This window comes from Panthera uncia, chromosome B4 (genome assembly GCF_023721935.1).
Source record: "Panthera uncia isolate 11264 chromosome B4, Puncia_PCG_1.0, whole genome shotgun sequence".
NCBI classification, from domain to species: Eukaryota; Metazoa; Chordata; class Mammalia; order Carnivora; family Felidae; genus Panthera; species Panthera uncia.
The window spans coordinates 15,613,120-15,630,278 of NC_064809.1; the positions used below are offsets into that span (position 1 = coordinate 15,613,120).

Consider the following 17,159-nt stretch of genomic DNA (forward strand, 5'->3'; position numbering starts at 1 on the left):
AAATATATATGCTCAGAAAACTGATCACGCTCAACTCATTATATATTCTCTGTATCTTACAGTAGTCTTTTCTTGCCCTCGAAACTAAAAAAAGGAAGCAGGCAAGTTTCAGTTTTGTGGTTGTCTTAGTAATTTAAGAATAAACACGCATGCTCCAAGTCTATTTGTCACGCTGTTTCTCCGGTGCCTCGACAGTACCTGGCACAGTACAGGAGCTCAAGAATTATTTTTGAGCAAACGTCACCAAAAACGAAACCTTTCAGCTCCAACTTATCACTAAAGAAATTTAAAATCTCAAAATCAAAGACGTACATAAAAGAGAGGTACTAATAACTTATAATGCTTTGAGTGGCTACAATGTACTACGCACTATTATTAAACATTTCACTCGCCTCATCTCTGATCCTCACAAGCCTTCTCTGAAAATAGATTATTTTTCACATTTTAAAACCAGGAAACATGTTCAAAACCGTGAAGGACCTAGCCCAAGGTCACAACGAAGTTTCAACTCCGTTCTCCTGGCGCCTAAGTATCTAGACAAGACCAGCTGTTTCTTTTCAAAGGCCAGAAAGGAGCAAGTTTTGACTCAATGCCTTCTCTCCACAGTGTATTTAGGCTTCCCTAACTTCGACCTTGAACTGCAGCTATCCCTTCGAAAGTCCATCCCCTCACCGGCCAAGACCCCCAGCGACCTCCCCTCCCTCGTCTCCACTTCGTCCAGGGCAAAAGCAGCAGGTGTCCACGCCTCTAGGTGGCAGCCACACTCAGAATTGGGGACCCGCACCAGGTAGGGGCTCGCCTCTCCCCCCTTCGCGGGTACCATTTTAGTTTGAGTTTCTAGCCTGGCCTCGCGGATGAGCACTCACAAACGGAGTCCTCTGAGACGTGGGGCCCGCCCTTCAGGCATCGCTCGGGGCGGGAGGAAAGGAGTCTCCGCCCGCAGCGCCGGGCGGGGACGGCGCGCTGGGGCGGTTTCCAAGACAACCGAGCGCCCCCTCCCCCTCCATTCTCCGCCCCCAGCGTCTCGCCGCTTCGCCCCTCCCCCGCACCCAGGCTGTGAGCAGCGCGGAGGGGTGAACGTAGGGAGAGGCGGGGTGTGCTCCTCACCTCTCAGCGCCTGGTGCATGCCCCCAATGCCGCTGTACAGCTCGAGGACCCGCAGGGGCTCCATCTCCACGCCGCTGCCGCCGCCTCGCAGCTAGGCCTGCCGGTTCCCCATCTCGTCCTTCCTCCGCCCGCGCTGCTCCCTCGCCTCTGGTTCCGCGGCTTTTCAGTTCCCCCTCTCCCGCAGCTCCCGCGCTCAGAGAGCTTCAGGCAGCTTGGGGGGCCCGGGGGTGACAGGGGTCAGCGGGGGGACAACGGACACAAAACAGTACGGCCTCCCAAGTGAATAGCAGCCTGATTTACGCTCCATCTTCCTGCCAGAGTGCATTCAGGGACTTTGGAAGAAAACACTAAGCCGGAGCTCAGTAGACGGGCGAAATCTACCTTTGCCTCAAAGTGAATTAACACAGGTTAGAACCCAGAAAAACTCATTTTCCAGGCTCGCTGCTTCACTGTCACTTGGAAGCCTTAAGTGTCCAGACCTCACTAACGTTGGTTTTGTGCACGTACCACGTGCCAGGTTTTGTGGCTGTGCTGGGGTGACAGAGATAAATCAGCCTCCTCCCGCGAGCGGGTCCCAGAGTTAGTTACAAGTTCAGAATTCAGCGGCCATGCAGCAGAGAGCCCCTGTGCACACCAGGACAGAGGACGCTTGCTGTAATTGTTAGTGGGGTTCGTTGTACTTTAACGTGGAAAGTATCCTGAACAGAGGATCTGCTGTTAATATAATGCGGAAGTATTTATGTCCCTCCAAGTGCCGGGGCCTTGCTTCTCCGAGATGCTCCAGTGACCACGTCGTCAGAAGCCGGATCACAAAGTAAAACATGGCCATGTGCAAGGGAGGAAATGATCTCATGGTGTGGTGTCATATTGTTCCCATTACCACCACACGTTAACTTTCGTTAGGAAAAATTGGGGAGTGCCACTTGTAATAAGAACTGATTTGTTAGAAACTTTGCAAGTGCCCCAATGTAATGTTATAAACAAAAGTATGACTACCCTATCTAATTATGGAACTGCTCCATTCTGATGTTTCCTATGAAACTTTTTCATTGTAAATGTGTATTGGCCTTTAAATGTTTTTGTTGGTCACTTATTTCAGATACGACGGTTGGCAGAAAGACAGCAGAGAACAGAATCTTAGCCCTGGCATTGGCAATAACTGATTATGTGACTTTGCACTGAGCCTGGTTTCCCCATCTGCAAAATAAAAGGGAAGGAAGCAGGAGAAATGGGTGCTGAGGGCCCTGCAGCTCTAAGATTCTAAGCCTGAATTAGTTTTTGAGAAAGCGAGTCCCCTTTTGGCCACATGTCAATTATCTGCTCAAATTGAAATTATCCAAAAGACATTTTTTAAATCTGGTGTAAACAAATGTACTCTTTTTTTTTTTAATTTTTAAAAAATATTTATTTTTCAGAGAGAGAAAGAGTATGTGAGTGGGGAAGGGGCAGAGAGAGGGGAAGACACAGAATCTGAAGCAGGCACCAGGCTCTGAGCTCTCAGCACAGAGCCCAACGCAGAGCTGGAACTTGTGAACGGCGAGATCATGACCTCACCCGAAGTCAGATGCTTAACCGACTGAGCCTGTGTTCAGGCGCCCCTCAACAAAGGTACTCTTAAGCCAACTTAATTTATGGAAATCATGTATACACAGTAACATAACAAATATAATGCATGAAACAAACTTTTCTAGTATTTGTTACATAATATTAGTACAATAAACATATCAGCACCTATAAAGGGAGCTATGTAGTCACAATGATTTATATACGGTCAACAACCAAAATGTTACACAAACCTAAAATCTGTTTAGCATGGGTACTATAAATCAAAATAAATATGACCAACGATCTTACCCTGTAGGGGAGAGACAGGCCAAAACTATGTGGACGAGTTCGTGGAAAATGCCAATCTCCTGAGAGGGAGGGAGGTAGACCCCCATTCCCACACAGGCTGATTACAAACTGTTCACGCTGATCCTTAAGGGTCTTCACAATACAGCCCCCGACTTATGTTTCTTAACTCTGTTTTCTCTCCTTCTTCAGCTCTGCTGCAAACTGGAACAGTGGGCATTCCCCAAACATCCTTCGTGTCTCAGTTTCCCCACTCGTGTTCCTTGCTCATGTTCTTTATGTTGCCCAGAAAGGCTAGCCTTCTCTAAATTCTCTGTCGAACAGATTCTTCCTTCTAGAATCCTAGGCTAGAAACCCCGACGTGTTTGGTTCCCTGATCCATACCTTGCCAGCATTCTGAAATAGAGATCCTACCTGTTCCTATCGTGAAATCTTTTCAATTCTTTCCAACCCAGTTTCTGCCTGATCCACCACATCTGGATACATGGTATTTCCTCTCTAAAGCATATCACGTGTGATAATCATTTCAAGACTGAAAACGTTCGCCATAATCATAATGTGCAACCATCTCCATGGAGACAACTATAGATGTTAGATCCCCTCAGATTACATATGTATTCACGTCCAAACCCTGGCACAAGTTGTGTGAGGTGAGGGTGCCACAATCAGGAGTAGTTCAGGAGGAGGATAGGATGGGGAGCACAGAGAAAATGAGGATACACATTGATGACTCTTTCCCAAAGCAAACTACAAATGTTCTTAAAGGAGAAAAACAGCTTTCTAATCCTATAGTTTCCCATAAAGTTATCCTCAGTGACATGTCCCACAGAGCTTATATTCTTTTTTTTTTTTTTTTTTTTATTATTATTTTATTTTTGGGACAGAGAGAGACAGAGCATGAACGGGGGAGGGGCAGAGAGAGAGGGAGACACAGAATCGGAAACAGGCTCCAGGCTCCGAGCCATCAGCCCAGAGCCTGACGCGGGGCTCGAACTCACGGACCGCGAGATCGTGACCTGGCTGAAGTCGGACGCTCAACCGACTGCGCCACCCAGGCGCCCCCAGAGCTTATATTCTAATTACAGAAGCTCAACACACTTTCTGACAATACAAATATCAAAAATCAAACTTGAGGACATTCAGTGTTGTTTTCCCTCAAAACACACAAAATACGCTTGAAAAAAAAAAAAGCCAAAATGCTAGTTAACACCTGGCACAAAGGAAGCATATCAGAAATAATTAAGGAGCACAATATAACACTAAGACTATGTTAAAAAAATAACAGCATATCTCAGTTATTTAAGAGCTCATCGTATAACTTGAAATCTATCATATTTTGTTCTTCCTCTCCTGCCTGTCATTCCCGTGAACATTAATATCCAACAGAACTAAGACAGTCCGCCAAATGTTTAAAATACTTTTGGCAATCATCTTTGAGTTTCATGATCCAGGCCATTCTTTATTCCCCAGTGAAACGTGATGTGGATTCTTACACAGCCTGGCCGAAAGGAGAGAATACCCTGTTTATGCAAATTTGAATGATGAATACATTACATTCTGGTTTCACCCAGCAAAAAGAATGGTCTTTATGAATTGCATGGAAAATAAAAAAAAAGTAGTCATGTGGGAGTAAATTGGCAATAAATGTCCTCAAGAGAGGAAATTGTATTCAGAAGGGATCTGAATCAGAAAGGCCCTGAGAATTCATCTTCCACTTGCAACCTCCTGCTTATTCAAGAAGGCCTTTACATCACAGTACCGATGTGCCAGCATTAGGCCTCAGCTGTGAGCTGCTCCTGAGGGGCACGGCATACTTCACAGAGGGAGACGTTTGAAGTGAAGGCCTTAAATTAGTAGAACATCCTTGTTTACAGTCACCTAAAATCTATTCTTTCTGCACTGATTTTGAAGACCTGTCCCTCTTCAATAATGAGAGCCAAAGAGCATAAACAGGAATCGTAGATCTGCTGCTTCCTAGCTATGCAACTTTGGGCAAGTCACTTACCCTCTCTGAGCCTACGTACATGTCTAAAATATGTACAAATAGGACATGTGGTGGCTGTGAGGGCTAGAGGACAATCTGAAGCGCGTAGCCCAATGCCTAGCACAACATAAAAGTGTGTTTCATAAACAGCATCTATCGGATGACGTCGTCTAAGTGATGCATTCTTGGTCCCTTCAACTGTGTCCAACAGCGTGATCCTGACCCCTGCAATTGCTCATCCCCCAATTGGGTGATGCCGGTTTTAGGAGCCACAACTGAACAAGGTCACATCAGCACGCTGCAGAGAGGTGCTTATGGCCACAGACCTCTCAGGGCCCTAAGTGGGGGTTGTGGATGGCGTCTAGGAGTGGCCTGGCTTGGAGAAGTATGGATGCGAGGCTGGAAGTCTGCAAGCCAGAGGCATGACTGAGGGGGTGCGGAGCCTAGGAGCGCTGGAAGTCAGTAGACAGCAGCACACATAACTGTCTCGCTCTGAACTCCCACCAAGACCCAGGCAGCTTGAGAGGTAAGTCTACAGGTCTGGCAATCTTAGGGGAAAATTGTTAGTGACCTCACCTAGGATGCATCAGATACATGAGTTGCTGAGACTGGGGGTGGAGTAAGGGGAGACCTAGTAATACCATCCGATCACTTACTGACTTTTATGTGCCAAGCACTGAAGAAATATTTAGCTTAAAATGGTTTTAAATGGAAAAACCTCTAACCTATTTCCAGCCATTAAAGTGCCAATAATAAAAACAACTTCGTGCCTTCTGTCCCCTGAACATAAGACTATTTTACCAATTGTATTGACCCTCCAGAACCACACTGTCCAATAGGGTAACCGCCAGCCACATTTGCTGATTGAAGTTTAAATTAGCTTAATTAATATTGAAAAGTTAGTTTATTAGTCACGCTAGGCATGTTCCAAGTATTTAATAGCCACATGTGGCTGATGGCTACAGTACTGCTCAGCCAAGAGAGAACACTTCCATCATCATAGAAAGTTTTATTGGAGAGAGTTGCTTGAAAGTCAGTCTCATGAAGTCATGACCTTAACAGGTAGCCCATCAATAAATGAACAATGTTGAAGTGTGCAGCAAGTGCTTAATTATTGTACTATGAACACTGATTTAAAATAATTCCCCCAAGGGGCGCCTGGGGTGGCTCAGTCGGTTAAGGGTCTGACTTTGGCTCAGGTCATGATCTCATGGTTCATGGGTTTAAGCCCCGCATTGGGCTCTGTGCTGACAGCTCAGAGCCTGGAGCCTGCTTCAGATTCTGTGTCTCCCTCTCTCTCTGTCACTCCCCTGCTCATGCTGTGTGTGTGTGTGTGTGTGTGTGTGTCTCAAAAATAAACATTTAAAAAATAGAAAATAAATTAAAAATTAATAAATAAAATAAGTGCCCTAAACCCTAAGAGACTCTTAAATACAGAGAACGAACTGAGGGTTGATGGGGGTGAGTGGGGGGACGGGGAAAATGGGAGATGGGCATTGAGGAGGGCACTTGTTGGGATGAGCACTGGGTGTTGTACGTAAGTGATGAATCATGGGAATCTACTCCCGAAGCCAAGACTACACTGTATACACTGTATATTAGCTAACGTGACAATAAATTATTCAAAAAATCACAAAATAATTCAATTCAATTCAATTCAATTCAATTCAATTCAATTCAATTAAAAAGTGTCCTAAAGATATAGAGGAAAAGGAACTCACACGATAGCAAACCTTGTAACCAAATATTTCAGTTCTTCCTCTGATGTCCATTCACCTTGTTCACAAACTGTCACAAAAGAAAAGAGGCAGGAAACAACAGGTGTGTTATTTCAATGACATGATGAACTTCCAAGAGAAAAAGAACAGATGGAAAATGGTGAACTTCATGGTGTCTTGAAGGAATAGTACTTTTCTTTTATGAAGTGTACTCTAGGGACTTCCAGTTGTAAATACTATCTTATGCTTACCTCAGAAGAAGGAAGAGAATAAATGTGTTTTTTTTTTAATTTTTTTTTCAACGTTTTTTATTTATTTTTGGGACAGAGAGAGACAGAGCATGAACGGGGGAGGGGCAGAGAGAGAGGGAGACACAGAATCGGAAACAGGCTCCAGGCTCCGAGCCATCAGCCCAGAGCCTGACGCGGGGCTCGAACTCACGGACCGCGAGATCGTGACCTGGCTGAAGTCGGACGCTTAACCGACTGCGCCACCCAGGCGCCCCAATGTGTTTTTTTAAATCAGAATCATGAGGAAATGTAATTCTAGATTTTTCTGCTGAAAAGCATAGAAACCATGCAGTTGGCCCTATAGCTTACCATCTCAAAGTACTCGGTCACAGATTTTTGACACAGATTTTTCTCTTTCAGATTATATCTGAAATGTCTAATTTAAAAATGTTTGGCAATAAATGTTAAAGATTATATTTCGGTTACATTAAAGATAGGGGGATTCTCTATCTTTAAAACTGCTCTCCTACACCCATGGAAATTTAGAGCCGGAAGAAATCTTTAGGACTATTTGCCAGTGTTTTTCCAACTATGTTTAGATGTAGAACCTTTTCTTCGAACAAAATTTCCCCTAGGATCAGGCACAGAGGGTGTGTTCACACACACACACACACACACACGGATGCACACAGCTGTTGTGTTGTTAAAGCATGGGTAGTAGGGGCCCAGAAGAACTCCGGATCACCTCCCCTACCCTCACCCACCCCTGCAGCTGCCTCTAAGTGACCCCATATGACCCTGATTTCACCCAGTCTTCATCTGACCTCCAGAAAGTTGAGGTCACTTGCCCAAGCCCACGACAACAGGGAATCTGTTATTTGGGTTTCCTTCAGAGGTCTTTCTAGGGCCAGCTATATCACAAGTTAGTACAGAAGATACTCAGAAGGCTCAGCTGTCCCACGCCTGCTGGGCCTCCACCCCCAGAAGGAAAGCCAAGGATCCAAACTAAAGCAGCCCTGATTCCCAGAATACACTGCTTCCTGAGAACAGGTTGGCCTGAGGAATGAAGGCAACTTTTGAGATCCATGAAGGTTACCTTAACTGATAGGGCAATGCGGTTTGTAAAGATTAAACAAAAAGGTTAATTCTGCTTCACAAAAGAGAGACAACCTCAAAGACGCATGACTAAAATGTATAATAGATTCTGGGCCCAGTTATTTCTACAAAGACACCTTGATGCAGTGCAAGGAACATGGTCCTTAGAATAAATGAGTCAATATGAATCCTACCTCTAATACTTTCTTCATTTATGTAACAAGGGTAATATTTGCTAGCAAGGTAATGTCTGTATTTAATCCATAATTAATCGACACAGGTAAAGAGAGACCGTGAGACAGAGAGAACCTCAGTAACGTGCCTAGAACAATGAATACTGGTTTCCTTCCCTCTCTGAACAACTGTGTCATAACGTAAGTTACATTTCATTCTTTTCTAACAATTACACACAGAGAACTGTTTTCCTGGTTGGTATGCTTTCAAAAAGGGTATATTACCAAGATACTAATTTGCATTTTCTCTACAAGATGTCTTTCCTTATTGTTTTCTATGATAGCCTTTGTTATGTCAGGCAGGAAAACAAGACTCATGATGGGAATAGAAGAGATAAAAATGAAAGAGAGCTATTCGTACTTTGCTCCTTTACTCTGCTAATTCATCAAACCTTCAGAACTGTTTGAAGTAACCAAATCCCCCTAACCAGATCCAGCAAGGCCAGGAAGAGGAAAGCATGTATGCACATCCCACATTCACCACACATACACACACGCTCTATAAAATGCTTCATTCTTCTTCACAGCCTTTTTATTTTTCAATTGCTACTGTTGTCAATACTGACAAATTAAAATCCAGATCCAGAGAAAAATCATACAAAAGCATTTTTCACCTTACCCTTGCTAGTCAGGTACTAGTTTAGATACACGACAGTATCACTTGGGATCGTTATCACACAATCCATTAGAGATAAAAATAAGCAAAATATAATAACATTATTACTAGGTCTATTCACTCCATAAGAAAAAAAAAAACCCTCAACTTTGTATTTACTTAAAACTGTTAAAACTGATCTTACAGCCTTTCAAAGTCACTTCAGCAAACCTGATACAACATAAGTACCACTTAACCCCAAACTTTCTATTCATGCTGGAATGCCCCAGAAGCCATTAACCCTTCTATTACAGGTTCCGCTGACTCCCGAAGATCGAGATTGAGAGTTCCATTTCCATCTAAGGTAATTACTGCGAAGTTAAAATATAGTACAAGTCCCAAAGGGATTTGCTCTATGTTTAGTCATTCAAAGAATACAGAGTGACCAAAATAGACTGTATTTTAGTGGATGGCAAAGTATGCTTTAATAATACGATACTATCCATCATACACATTCATACAGGCCTGTAAGTTTCAAAGAACTTTATGAATGTTTAAAATGCTCATACATCCATCTAGACCCTATCCGTTGTCTTTTTGAATATTCAGGTGTTGTTTTTTTTTTAACAAAGAATCTAAAGAAGAAAACATGTGATTTGCTGAACGTCCCATAAATCAATATTCCCCAGATGAACAGATTTATTTACAAATCACCCAAGTGCTTTTTTTTTTTACAGAAATCAGAAGATAGCATTAATTTTTTTAAAAAATCTAGAAGATATCAAAGGGAATGAAAGAAGACAGCTGGTATATATTTTGAGGGGGAAAAATCACATTAGGAGTTAAAAATCATTCTGGTTAGGAAAAAATGTCAGGAATCTGCAGGGCCCATCTTTTTTTACTCCTTTCACTTTATGGCTCAAGCCTACAATAGGGTGGGAAAAGAATGAAACCAAGAGCAGTATTTATGCACCCTTATAGAGCTCACAGTTTGAAAACCCAAAAGCTTCAGACCTCAGTTCAGTCCCATTACCTGTTCCCTATAGAGGTGAGACATAATTATTTGGAAAACAAATTTTTGTTTATCACCCAAAGTGAAAGAGACCTAATAAGCATACATCAGAAATGCCCAGAGTATTGAAAGCCCAATCCAACTATAAGAGAATAATTCTTTCTCTTTTTGCACTACTAATAAAATATTTACGCCCATCACACGTAATCTGGAAAACAGGAAAGTATATGAAAAAAGAAAATTAAAAAAACTACAAGACATAACTATGGCCAACATTTTAGTATTTCTCTCTCTAGTCTTTGCACTAATTATGGTTTACCAAAATCATAATCTTACTGCATTTGTGTTTTTTTAATGTTTTTTCATGTTTATTTTATTTTGAGAGAGAGAGAGAGAGCATGAGCAAGGGAGGGGCAGAGAGAGAAAGAGGGAGACACAGAATCTGAAGTAGACTCCAGGCTTTGAGCTGTCAGCACAGAGCCTGATGCGAGGCTTGGACTCACAGACCGCGAGATCATGACCTGAGCCAAAGTTGGATGCTTAACCGACTGAGCCACCCAGGCACCCCTGCATTTGTGTTTTATAGCTTGTTTTTTTTCATCTAACATTTTATCATGACCAGTTCTCCATTTTGATCAAAGAGATGTATCATTCTTTCACATGTTATCTTTAGTTTTTCCCGAATTTTCTAAATAGTGCATGCTAATTTGGAGGGGTAAAGCAAATCACAAAAGTAAAAGGAGGAAAAAGACATACCCTTCTAAAAAAAACCTTGATTTCATCCCTACCCCTAAAAAACAACCACTTTTAAACTGTTCCCTGGGTATCTTTCCTTCCTTGTTTCTGTAGTCCATAAACAACCATAATTTGTGTTCCTAGTCTGTCAGTATTGAACATTTAAGAGGATTCAGTTTTTTGCTACCATGAACAGTACATGAATATTCTTGCATATAAATATTCAAATGCTCTGATATTTTCATCAGCTAGAGTCTAGAGGGGGGGTCACAGGTGAAAGTCATAATTATTACGTAAGTTCTTGATGCATATTGTCAAAACTCATTTCCAGAACGATTAGAGTCCAAACTCCCATCAGCAGTGACTGAGAACATTCACCTCCTACATCCACATGAACAAGTGATGTCATTTTAAACCTTTGTCTATCTTGTAGACCAACAATTAGGGTGTCATTTTTATTTTCCCTTTTTTTGGTTAACATCGAGGATGAATTATCACATCTTTATGGGACATCTGTAATTTTTTCTTTTATCAATTATTTTTCACATTTGTCCTTTTGCTTCTGGGATGATAGGAGACTCTTATTGAATTACCACAATTTTATTTTTGTTGTTATAAAGCCGTCAACCACGTGTATTGTAAAAACACTTCCCCGTTCATCAGTTTCCATTGAATTTGGATTGTAATATTTTATGACACAGAAGTATTAAATTTTCTGCCATCAAATATACATAGTTTTCCTTTGTGACTTATCCTACGTCTCTGTATGTGCTTCTCTTCCTTACGTTTCGTTTTTTAAAATCCATTTTGATATGGGGTGCAAGGTGAGGTTTTAAACCTAACTTTCCCGCAAATATCTAGTTTTCCCTTCCCTGGTGGTGTGTAACACTTCCTCTTTCCTCTTTCGCACACTATATTCTAAGGTCGTATCATCCCCACGGGGCCTCACTCTTCTTGGGATGCGTCTGCTATTCTGGCTGGTGAACCACACTTGCAATTACTGGAACTTTGTTGTACATTACCACACCTAGTAGGAAGTTCCACGAAGCCTCTTCTTTTGCAAACCTTTCTTAGCTATTCCTTCTTGTTCTAACGTCATTTTGGTATCCCCTCGAGATTTGTTACCAGTTACCCTCCCAGCTCTTTTTGGTGGCAGAGTGGCAGAAATAGGATCCCAGGCGCTAGGGGAACACATTAGATGTTCCCCACACAACTTCTGGCTAAAAGGAGTGTGATACGAGCGGCAGTCTAAACCCTTTCAGCTTCACAGGGGAGCTTTTTAGAGTCTCCAGTTCATCTTGAGTCTTCCAACTTATTTTTATTGTATTTTTTTAAGTAAGCTCTATGCCCAAGGTGGGGCTTGAACTCATGACTCCCAAGATCAAGAGTTGCTTTCTCTACCGTCTGAGCCAGCCAGGTGCCCCTTAATGCTTCCAATTTATTAAAACCTTTCTCAACCTTGTTAACATACACACACACACACACACACACACACACACACACACTTTGCTTTGTCTAATGTACAGCTCCTCTCAGCTCACCATCTTTGTATCAACTTTGATACACCATACAGTGAGTTGCCACGCCAAATCCTGTTTAAATTACAGTGTCACACGTGGGGTGCATGGGTGGCTCAGTCAGTTAGGCTGTTGACTCAATTTCAGCTCAGGTCTTGATCTCACGGTTTGGTGAGTTCGAGCCCCACATCGGGCTCCAAGCTGATAGGGCAGAGCCTGCTTGGGATTCTCTGTCTCCCTCTCTCTTGGCCCCTCCCCTACTCACACTGTTTCTGACTCTCTCAAAATAAATAAATAAACTTAAAAAAATAAATCACAGTGTTGCACAAGATTTAGAAGCATCTCCTTCTTTATTTCTCTTTCTTTCTTTCTTTCTTTCTCTTTTTTTGACTCTTGCCTCCTTATCTTCAAACTGGCTCAAAGTTTGACAGACCCAGATACTCTTTCCAAGTACCATCATCTCCCCTGAGCACATCCCCAGATATCTGGGAAAACAAGAAAAGGAAGACACAGGGAGAACAGGGAAGATGAAATGGCAGGACAGGAAAGAAAAGAACACTATGGTAGAAGGCATTGCCAATATTTATTTTAGTACAGAATTCTAATATTTTAGAAGTCCCTTTGGGGCACCTGTGTGGCTCAGTTGGTTGAGTATCAGGTCTTGATCTCAGGGTTGTGAGTTCAAGTCCTACGCTGGGCTCCACGCTAGGGGTGAACTTAAACTAAACTAAACTAAAATAAAATAAAATAAAAGGAGTCCCTTGGGTGGATGGATGCATAGATGAGTATTTAGTCATTATGTTAAGGTTTTGCTACTCTAACTCTACTACGCCAATCAAGCCCATTTGAAAAAATAACCAAATTGATATTAAGAATTATTAGACAAATACCTACCATACCCAATTTTCAAATTCCCAGCAAATTTTGAAAGGTCCATATAATTTTCACAATAGCATGTGGTCACTACAAAAACACATGGAAAAATGAGGCTTACGTGACATTCCAAGTCCAGGTTCATTTTCTTAGTGTACTAAGACACCACCCCCAGAAATACCACAAGACAGACACAGACATTTGGGGCCTGAGTTCAGATCATGGTCTCATAGTTTCACAAGTTCGAGCCCCACGTGGCTTCTGCTCCGACAGTGCTGAGCCTGCTTCAGAGTCTCCTTTTTTCTCTGCCCCTCCCCCACTCACACTCTCTCTGTCTCTCTCAAAATAAACTTAAAAAAAAAGATAAAAAAGAAAAAGTTATGCCTGCAATGCAAAAAGATAATTTAAACACAATACATAAAATTTTTTGTTTGTCTCCAAATGAGTTTATTTAAGTACAAGTGCGAATTGTATTTAACAACTGATAAAAGTTAGCAGTTTTTTAACTTCAGCTGAACACCATTTTTAAACATATTTTTAGCTCCCAAAACAATAAGAGAAGTCAGCTCAAGGGTTAATAATGTAAGACAGGAATACTGTAACTCAGTCACTTTAGAAAACAAAAAGCTACCTATGAGGAAAAGATGAATATCTAAAACAAAAAAACAAAAAAAACCCTTGCTCACATTTAAAGCTTAACTTTGGAATTATGTTGTGATTTGGGCACGCAGGAGGTTCCCAATTACATTTGCATGGACACACCATTTTCTCCCTGGCAGCGACCACAATTCTGGGGTGATTGAGGAGTGAGAGCCCCCCCAAAGTGGTTCTTTCCCTTTTTACCTTTGATAGGAGTTAAAGCAAGTTTCATGTAAAGTAGCAAGCAGTAGAAACCACCTGCCAAGGTGAAATACAACAGTACAACGCAAAGGAAGGGTTCCACAAAGAGTTACATCAAACTCTTACAACCAGCTATGTATCTATGTGGAAAGTATAAACAAGTTGGAGATGGTTGCAGAGGAAAGTTTTTGGAGAAAGTTGCCAGCGTGCTGTGTGGACTGACCTTTCTGCCAAGAAGATCTTTGGGGCTGTTTGCTACTCACCTCAGGTCCAAGGCAAAGAGTGTCTGTCACAGGACCACCTGGGAGTTTAAAACTCTGCTCTCATCCCCCTCTGAGTTCTGGTAGGTAAAGTATTTCCCTTGGACCAGATCTGAGCCATATAGGGGAGAACTTGCTGTTTTAGATTCTGAGGGAGGATGAGCCCCTGGAAAGAAGTTACCACAGCAAAAAGAAGCAAAGTGTATTTCCGAATGACTTCTTGGGACTGTGGAAGACAAATACGAATGCACCTGTGCATGTCAAGGGCACTTTGGGCAAGACAGCCCAATGATGAGAAGTTCCCACAGAAACACCTGCTAGAAAAAGGGCCCATTTCAAACACATGCCCAATGGAGCGGTGTAAACTCTAGATCACCAACAATAGTTGTCAAGAAAGAACTTTCTTTTCCCCTTCACCTCTTCTCAATGAGCCCTAACCCTAACCAGCAAGAGACCTTAGTCAGCAAGGTAGGGAAGGACGAGGAGAAACACTTGGTAAACAGAGAGAGAGGCGGGGAGGGGGAGAGAGAAATTCAGTACTCCCTTTTCCTTGTATCTAGCACACTCAAGCCTGGAGAGGGAAGAAACAGAACTTTAAAGCAAAACCGAAATGTTGATTATGAGGTAGACGCACAGATTATAAATCACTATATTAATTTTCTCTATGAGCAACCATCAGAGAATTGTTTGATTTCATAAGCGTGACCAGAAAAGTCATGGGACCTGAATTTTCATGTGCCAAATGGTCGGGCCATTTCACAAGCTGCCTCCTTGTCTTCTTATTTTCTCCTTCCCTCGACTATTCAGACACATTGCCCCTCTTCAAGGTATCGTTTCGTAACGATAACAACACTAATAACAACCCACATTATCGAGTGCTTACCATGTACCCCTCAACTATGTATTTTATATACATCTCTCACTTCATCTTCACACGCTTCTGTATTAGCAACACCTTCCTTTTACATTCGAAGAAATGGAGACTTATCCACGGCCTGTGAATTTACCCAGAAGCTGCCATCTTTCCCCGCAAGAATGAGTGAAATGTAGTCCCTCGGTTCAAAGGATAAAAAATATCAGGCTTGCTTTCTTTAATAAAACATATGCGGATCTCTCTCGTCTCATGAGAAAATGAAAACATTCCACTAGAGGAGAATTAATAGAAAAGTAAACATGGGTATTTTTTGTAATCATAAAATCTGCTGACATACACACTTATTCCAAACTCCTGGATGTCATTATGTCAACAATCACAAAGCCTCCCAACCCAGACACAAAATACCGACAGTCCTAACAACAATACCTAAAATGTGTAATGTTTGACCTTTACAAACTGCATTTTCATATTTTAATCTAATTTTATTCTCACAGCAAGCCTCTGAGTAGGGATCATAAATGCTACATTTTTGTTGAGGGAACTAAGATGAAAAGCTTTTAAAAACCGTGATTTACTTAACATCGAAAACTAATACACGACAGAGCCAGCAGTCAAGGAGGTGTATGTCAAAGGGAAGTTGAACTATCAATCCTTTTTTGTATCAACTTCTAAACCACCTCTTTGCCATCAATATCTCTACTCATGATTCTTGATGCTTATGCTTCACATTTTTCAATAATCAAAACACTTCACACATCCTCTTACATATTCTGAATCTCTGACTTCATTCTGATGAGATCATTTGTGGCAATTAACAACACATATGGTTTTCAGTTAGAAACTGTGGCCTCAAGATGCAAATGAATTGGCAAAGCCAATGGAACACGAGAGTCTTCTAGGATTTTACACACCTGGGTTGAATTTATGTCCTAATATAGAAAGCTGTGCCTTTTCTCACGAGAGTTTATTCTAGAATTTCAGAACCATGCCAATATATTTCACAGTTCCCTAGTCATCAGATTGCCCTTCCCTGAGAAAGCAAGGTTCTTGCAAGCAATCAGTCCCCCTAATTAAATTCCAGGCTTTTTAATTTTTTAGTCTTGAATTCTAAAAGTTAAAACATTCTTTTCTATTTATTCTTCATTTCCTCATAAATGAAGAGTCATAAACATCGCCTCTCCAGCCACTATATTGTTCATGCTCTTCATGGCCACAAATACTAAGAATTCACTAGCATAGTGGTTCTCAGACCTCAGCCTTCCTCAGAATCATCTGGAAGTCTTATTAAAAAACAGATTGTTGGGCCTCTGCTCCAAAGTTCTGATTCAGTGCATCTGGGGTGGGGACTGATGGCCTTTCCAACGCCAGGTGATGCTGGTATTGCTGGTCTGGGTACCACACTTTGAGAACCACTGGACTAGTGGGTCCCCTTAAAGGGGCCCCGCGGAAAAGCGCCCAGGCACTAAGCCTCATGAATCACACAAATGGTGCTCAGTGCCCTCGCCTCACGCTGAAGGCTCCTATCTGGAGGAAAAAGAAATGGTTGTCATGACTCATTGTCTTTTTCAGGCTTCTCCAGCCACAAAATTAAAAACAGAAAAGGGCTGCATTAAAAGCAAAATGAAAACGGCTAAATTTTGAGACTCCCAGCACGGTTTCTGGGGTTAGAACAAAAGATGTAATGAGGACCCAGGTAAGCCCTGTGCTGACCACACTGAAGGTTGGAACCACAAAAATTACCAGGCAAGACACCTGGCTCCCGGTTTTCTTTGCCTGTAGGAAGTTCTCCCATATCGTTCTCCAAACACATTATCGGCCTATAACTCTTTGAATTAATTCATTTCTTCGGCAACTTCTTTACTATATTTTAATGCAGAGAAATATCAATTGTCAATAAATACTGTTGGAACATCTTTCAGGTAGACAGTTAACCTGAAAGGAGAAGCGGGCAAAGGCGTTTCCTTCAAGTTCCTTTATTTTCATAATTATCATCTCCAGACGACTCTCAGTGGAGACTTTAAGTCCAGTTTTTCATCTCCTTGAGGGACAACTAAGGCATTTTAGGTTACGGTGCAAAGTACCTCAGTATTTTGGTTTACTTGCCAAAAAGTACAACCAGTCTTTTGAATAACAGTGTTGCGTTAAATAACAAAAAAGTAACCGACAAGAGATGTTGTTAATATAAGATATAACACTTCTGCTTAGAAAATAGGCTTTAGTTCTACATTTAAT

The 17,159-nt window shown here is 41.8% G+C and overlaps 1 protein-coding gene across 11 annotated transcripts in view; it reads right to left on the reverse strand.

The window, feature by feature from the left end:
- The window catches only part of TRDMT1 (tRNA aspartic acid methyltransferase 1), a 95,541-nt gene that overhangs the window by 73,245 nt on the left and 5,137 nt on the right, over nt 1-17,159 (reverse strand). For 6 of the 11 annotated variants that reach the window (XR_007456905.1, XM_049626888.1, XM_049626882.1 and 3 more), the window contains exon 1: nt 1,108-3,793. The exons of 1 other annotated variant lie outside the window; for it this stretch is intronic. Coding sequence is in view for 3 of the 10 variants with exons in the window: in XM_049626881.1 (XP_049482838.1) it covers nt 1,108-1,171 (64 nt within the window). In the remaining 7 variants the exon portion in view is untranslated. Of the gene's footprint in view, nt 1-820; nt 1,069-1,107; nt 3,794-6,663; nt 6,731-17,159 lie in introns of those variants that run through there. 4 more of the 11 variants (XM_049626884.1, XM_049626887.1, XM_049626886.1 and 1 more) reach the window with 4 other exon arrangements.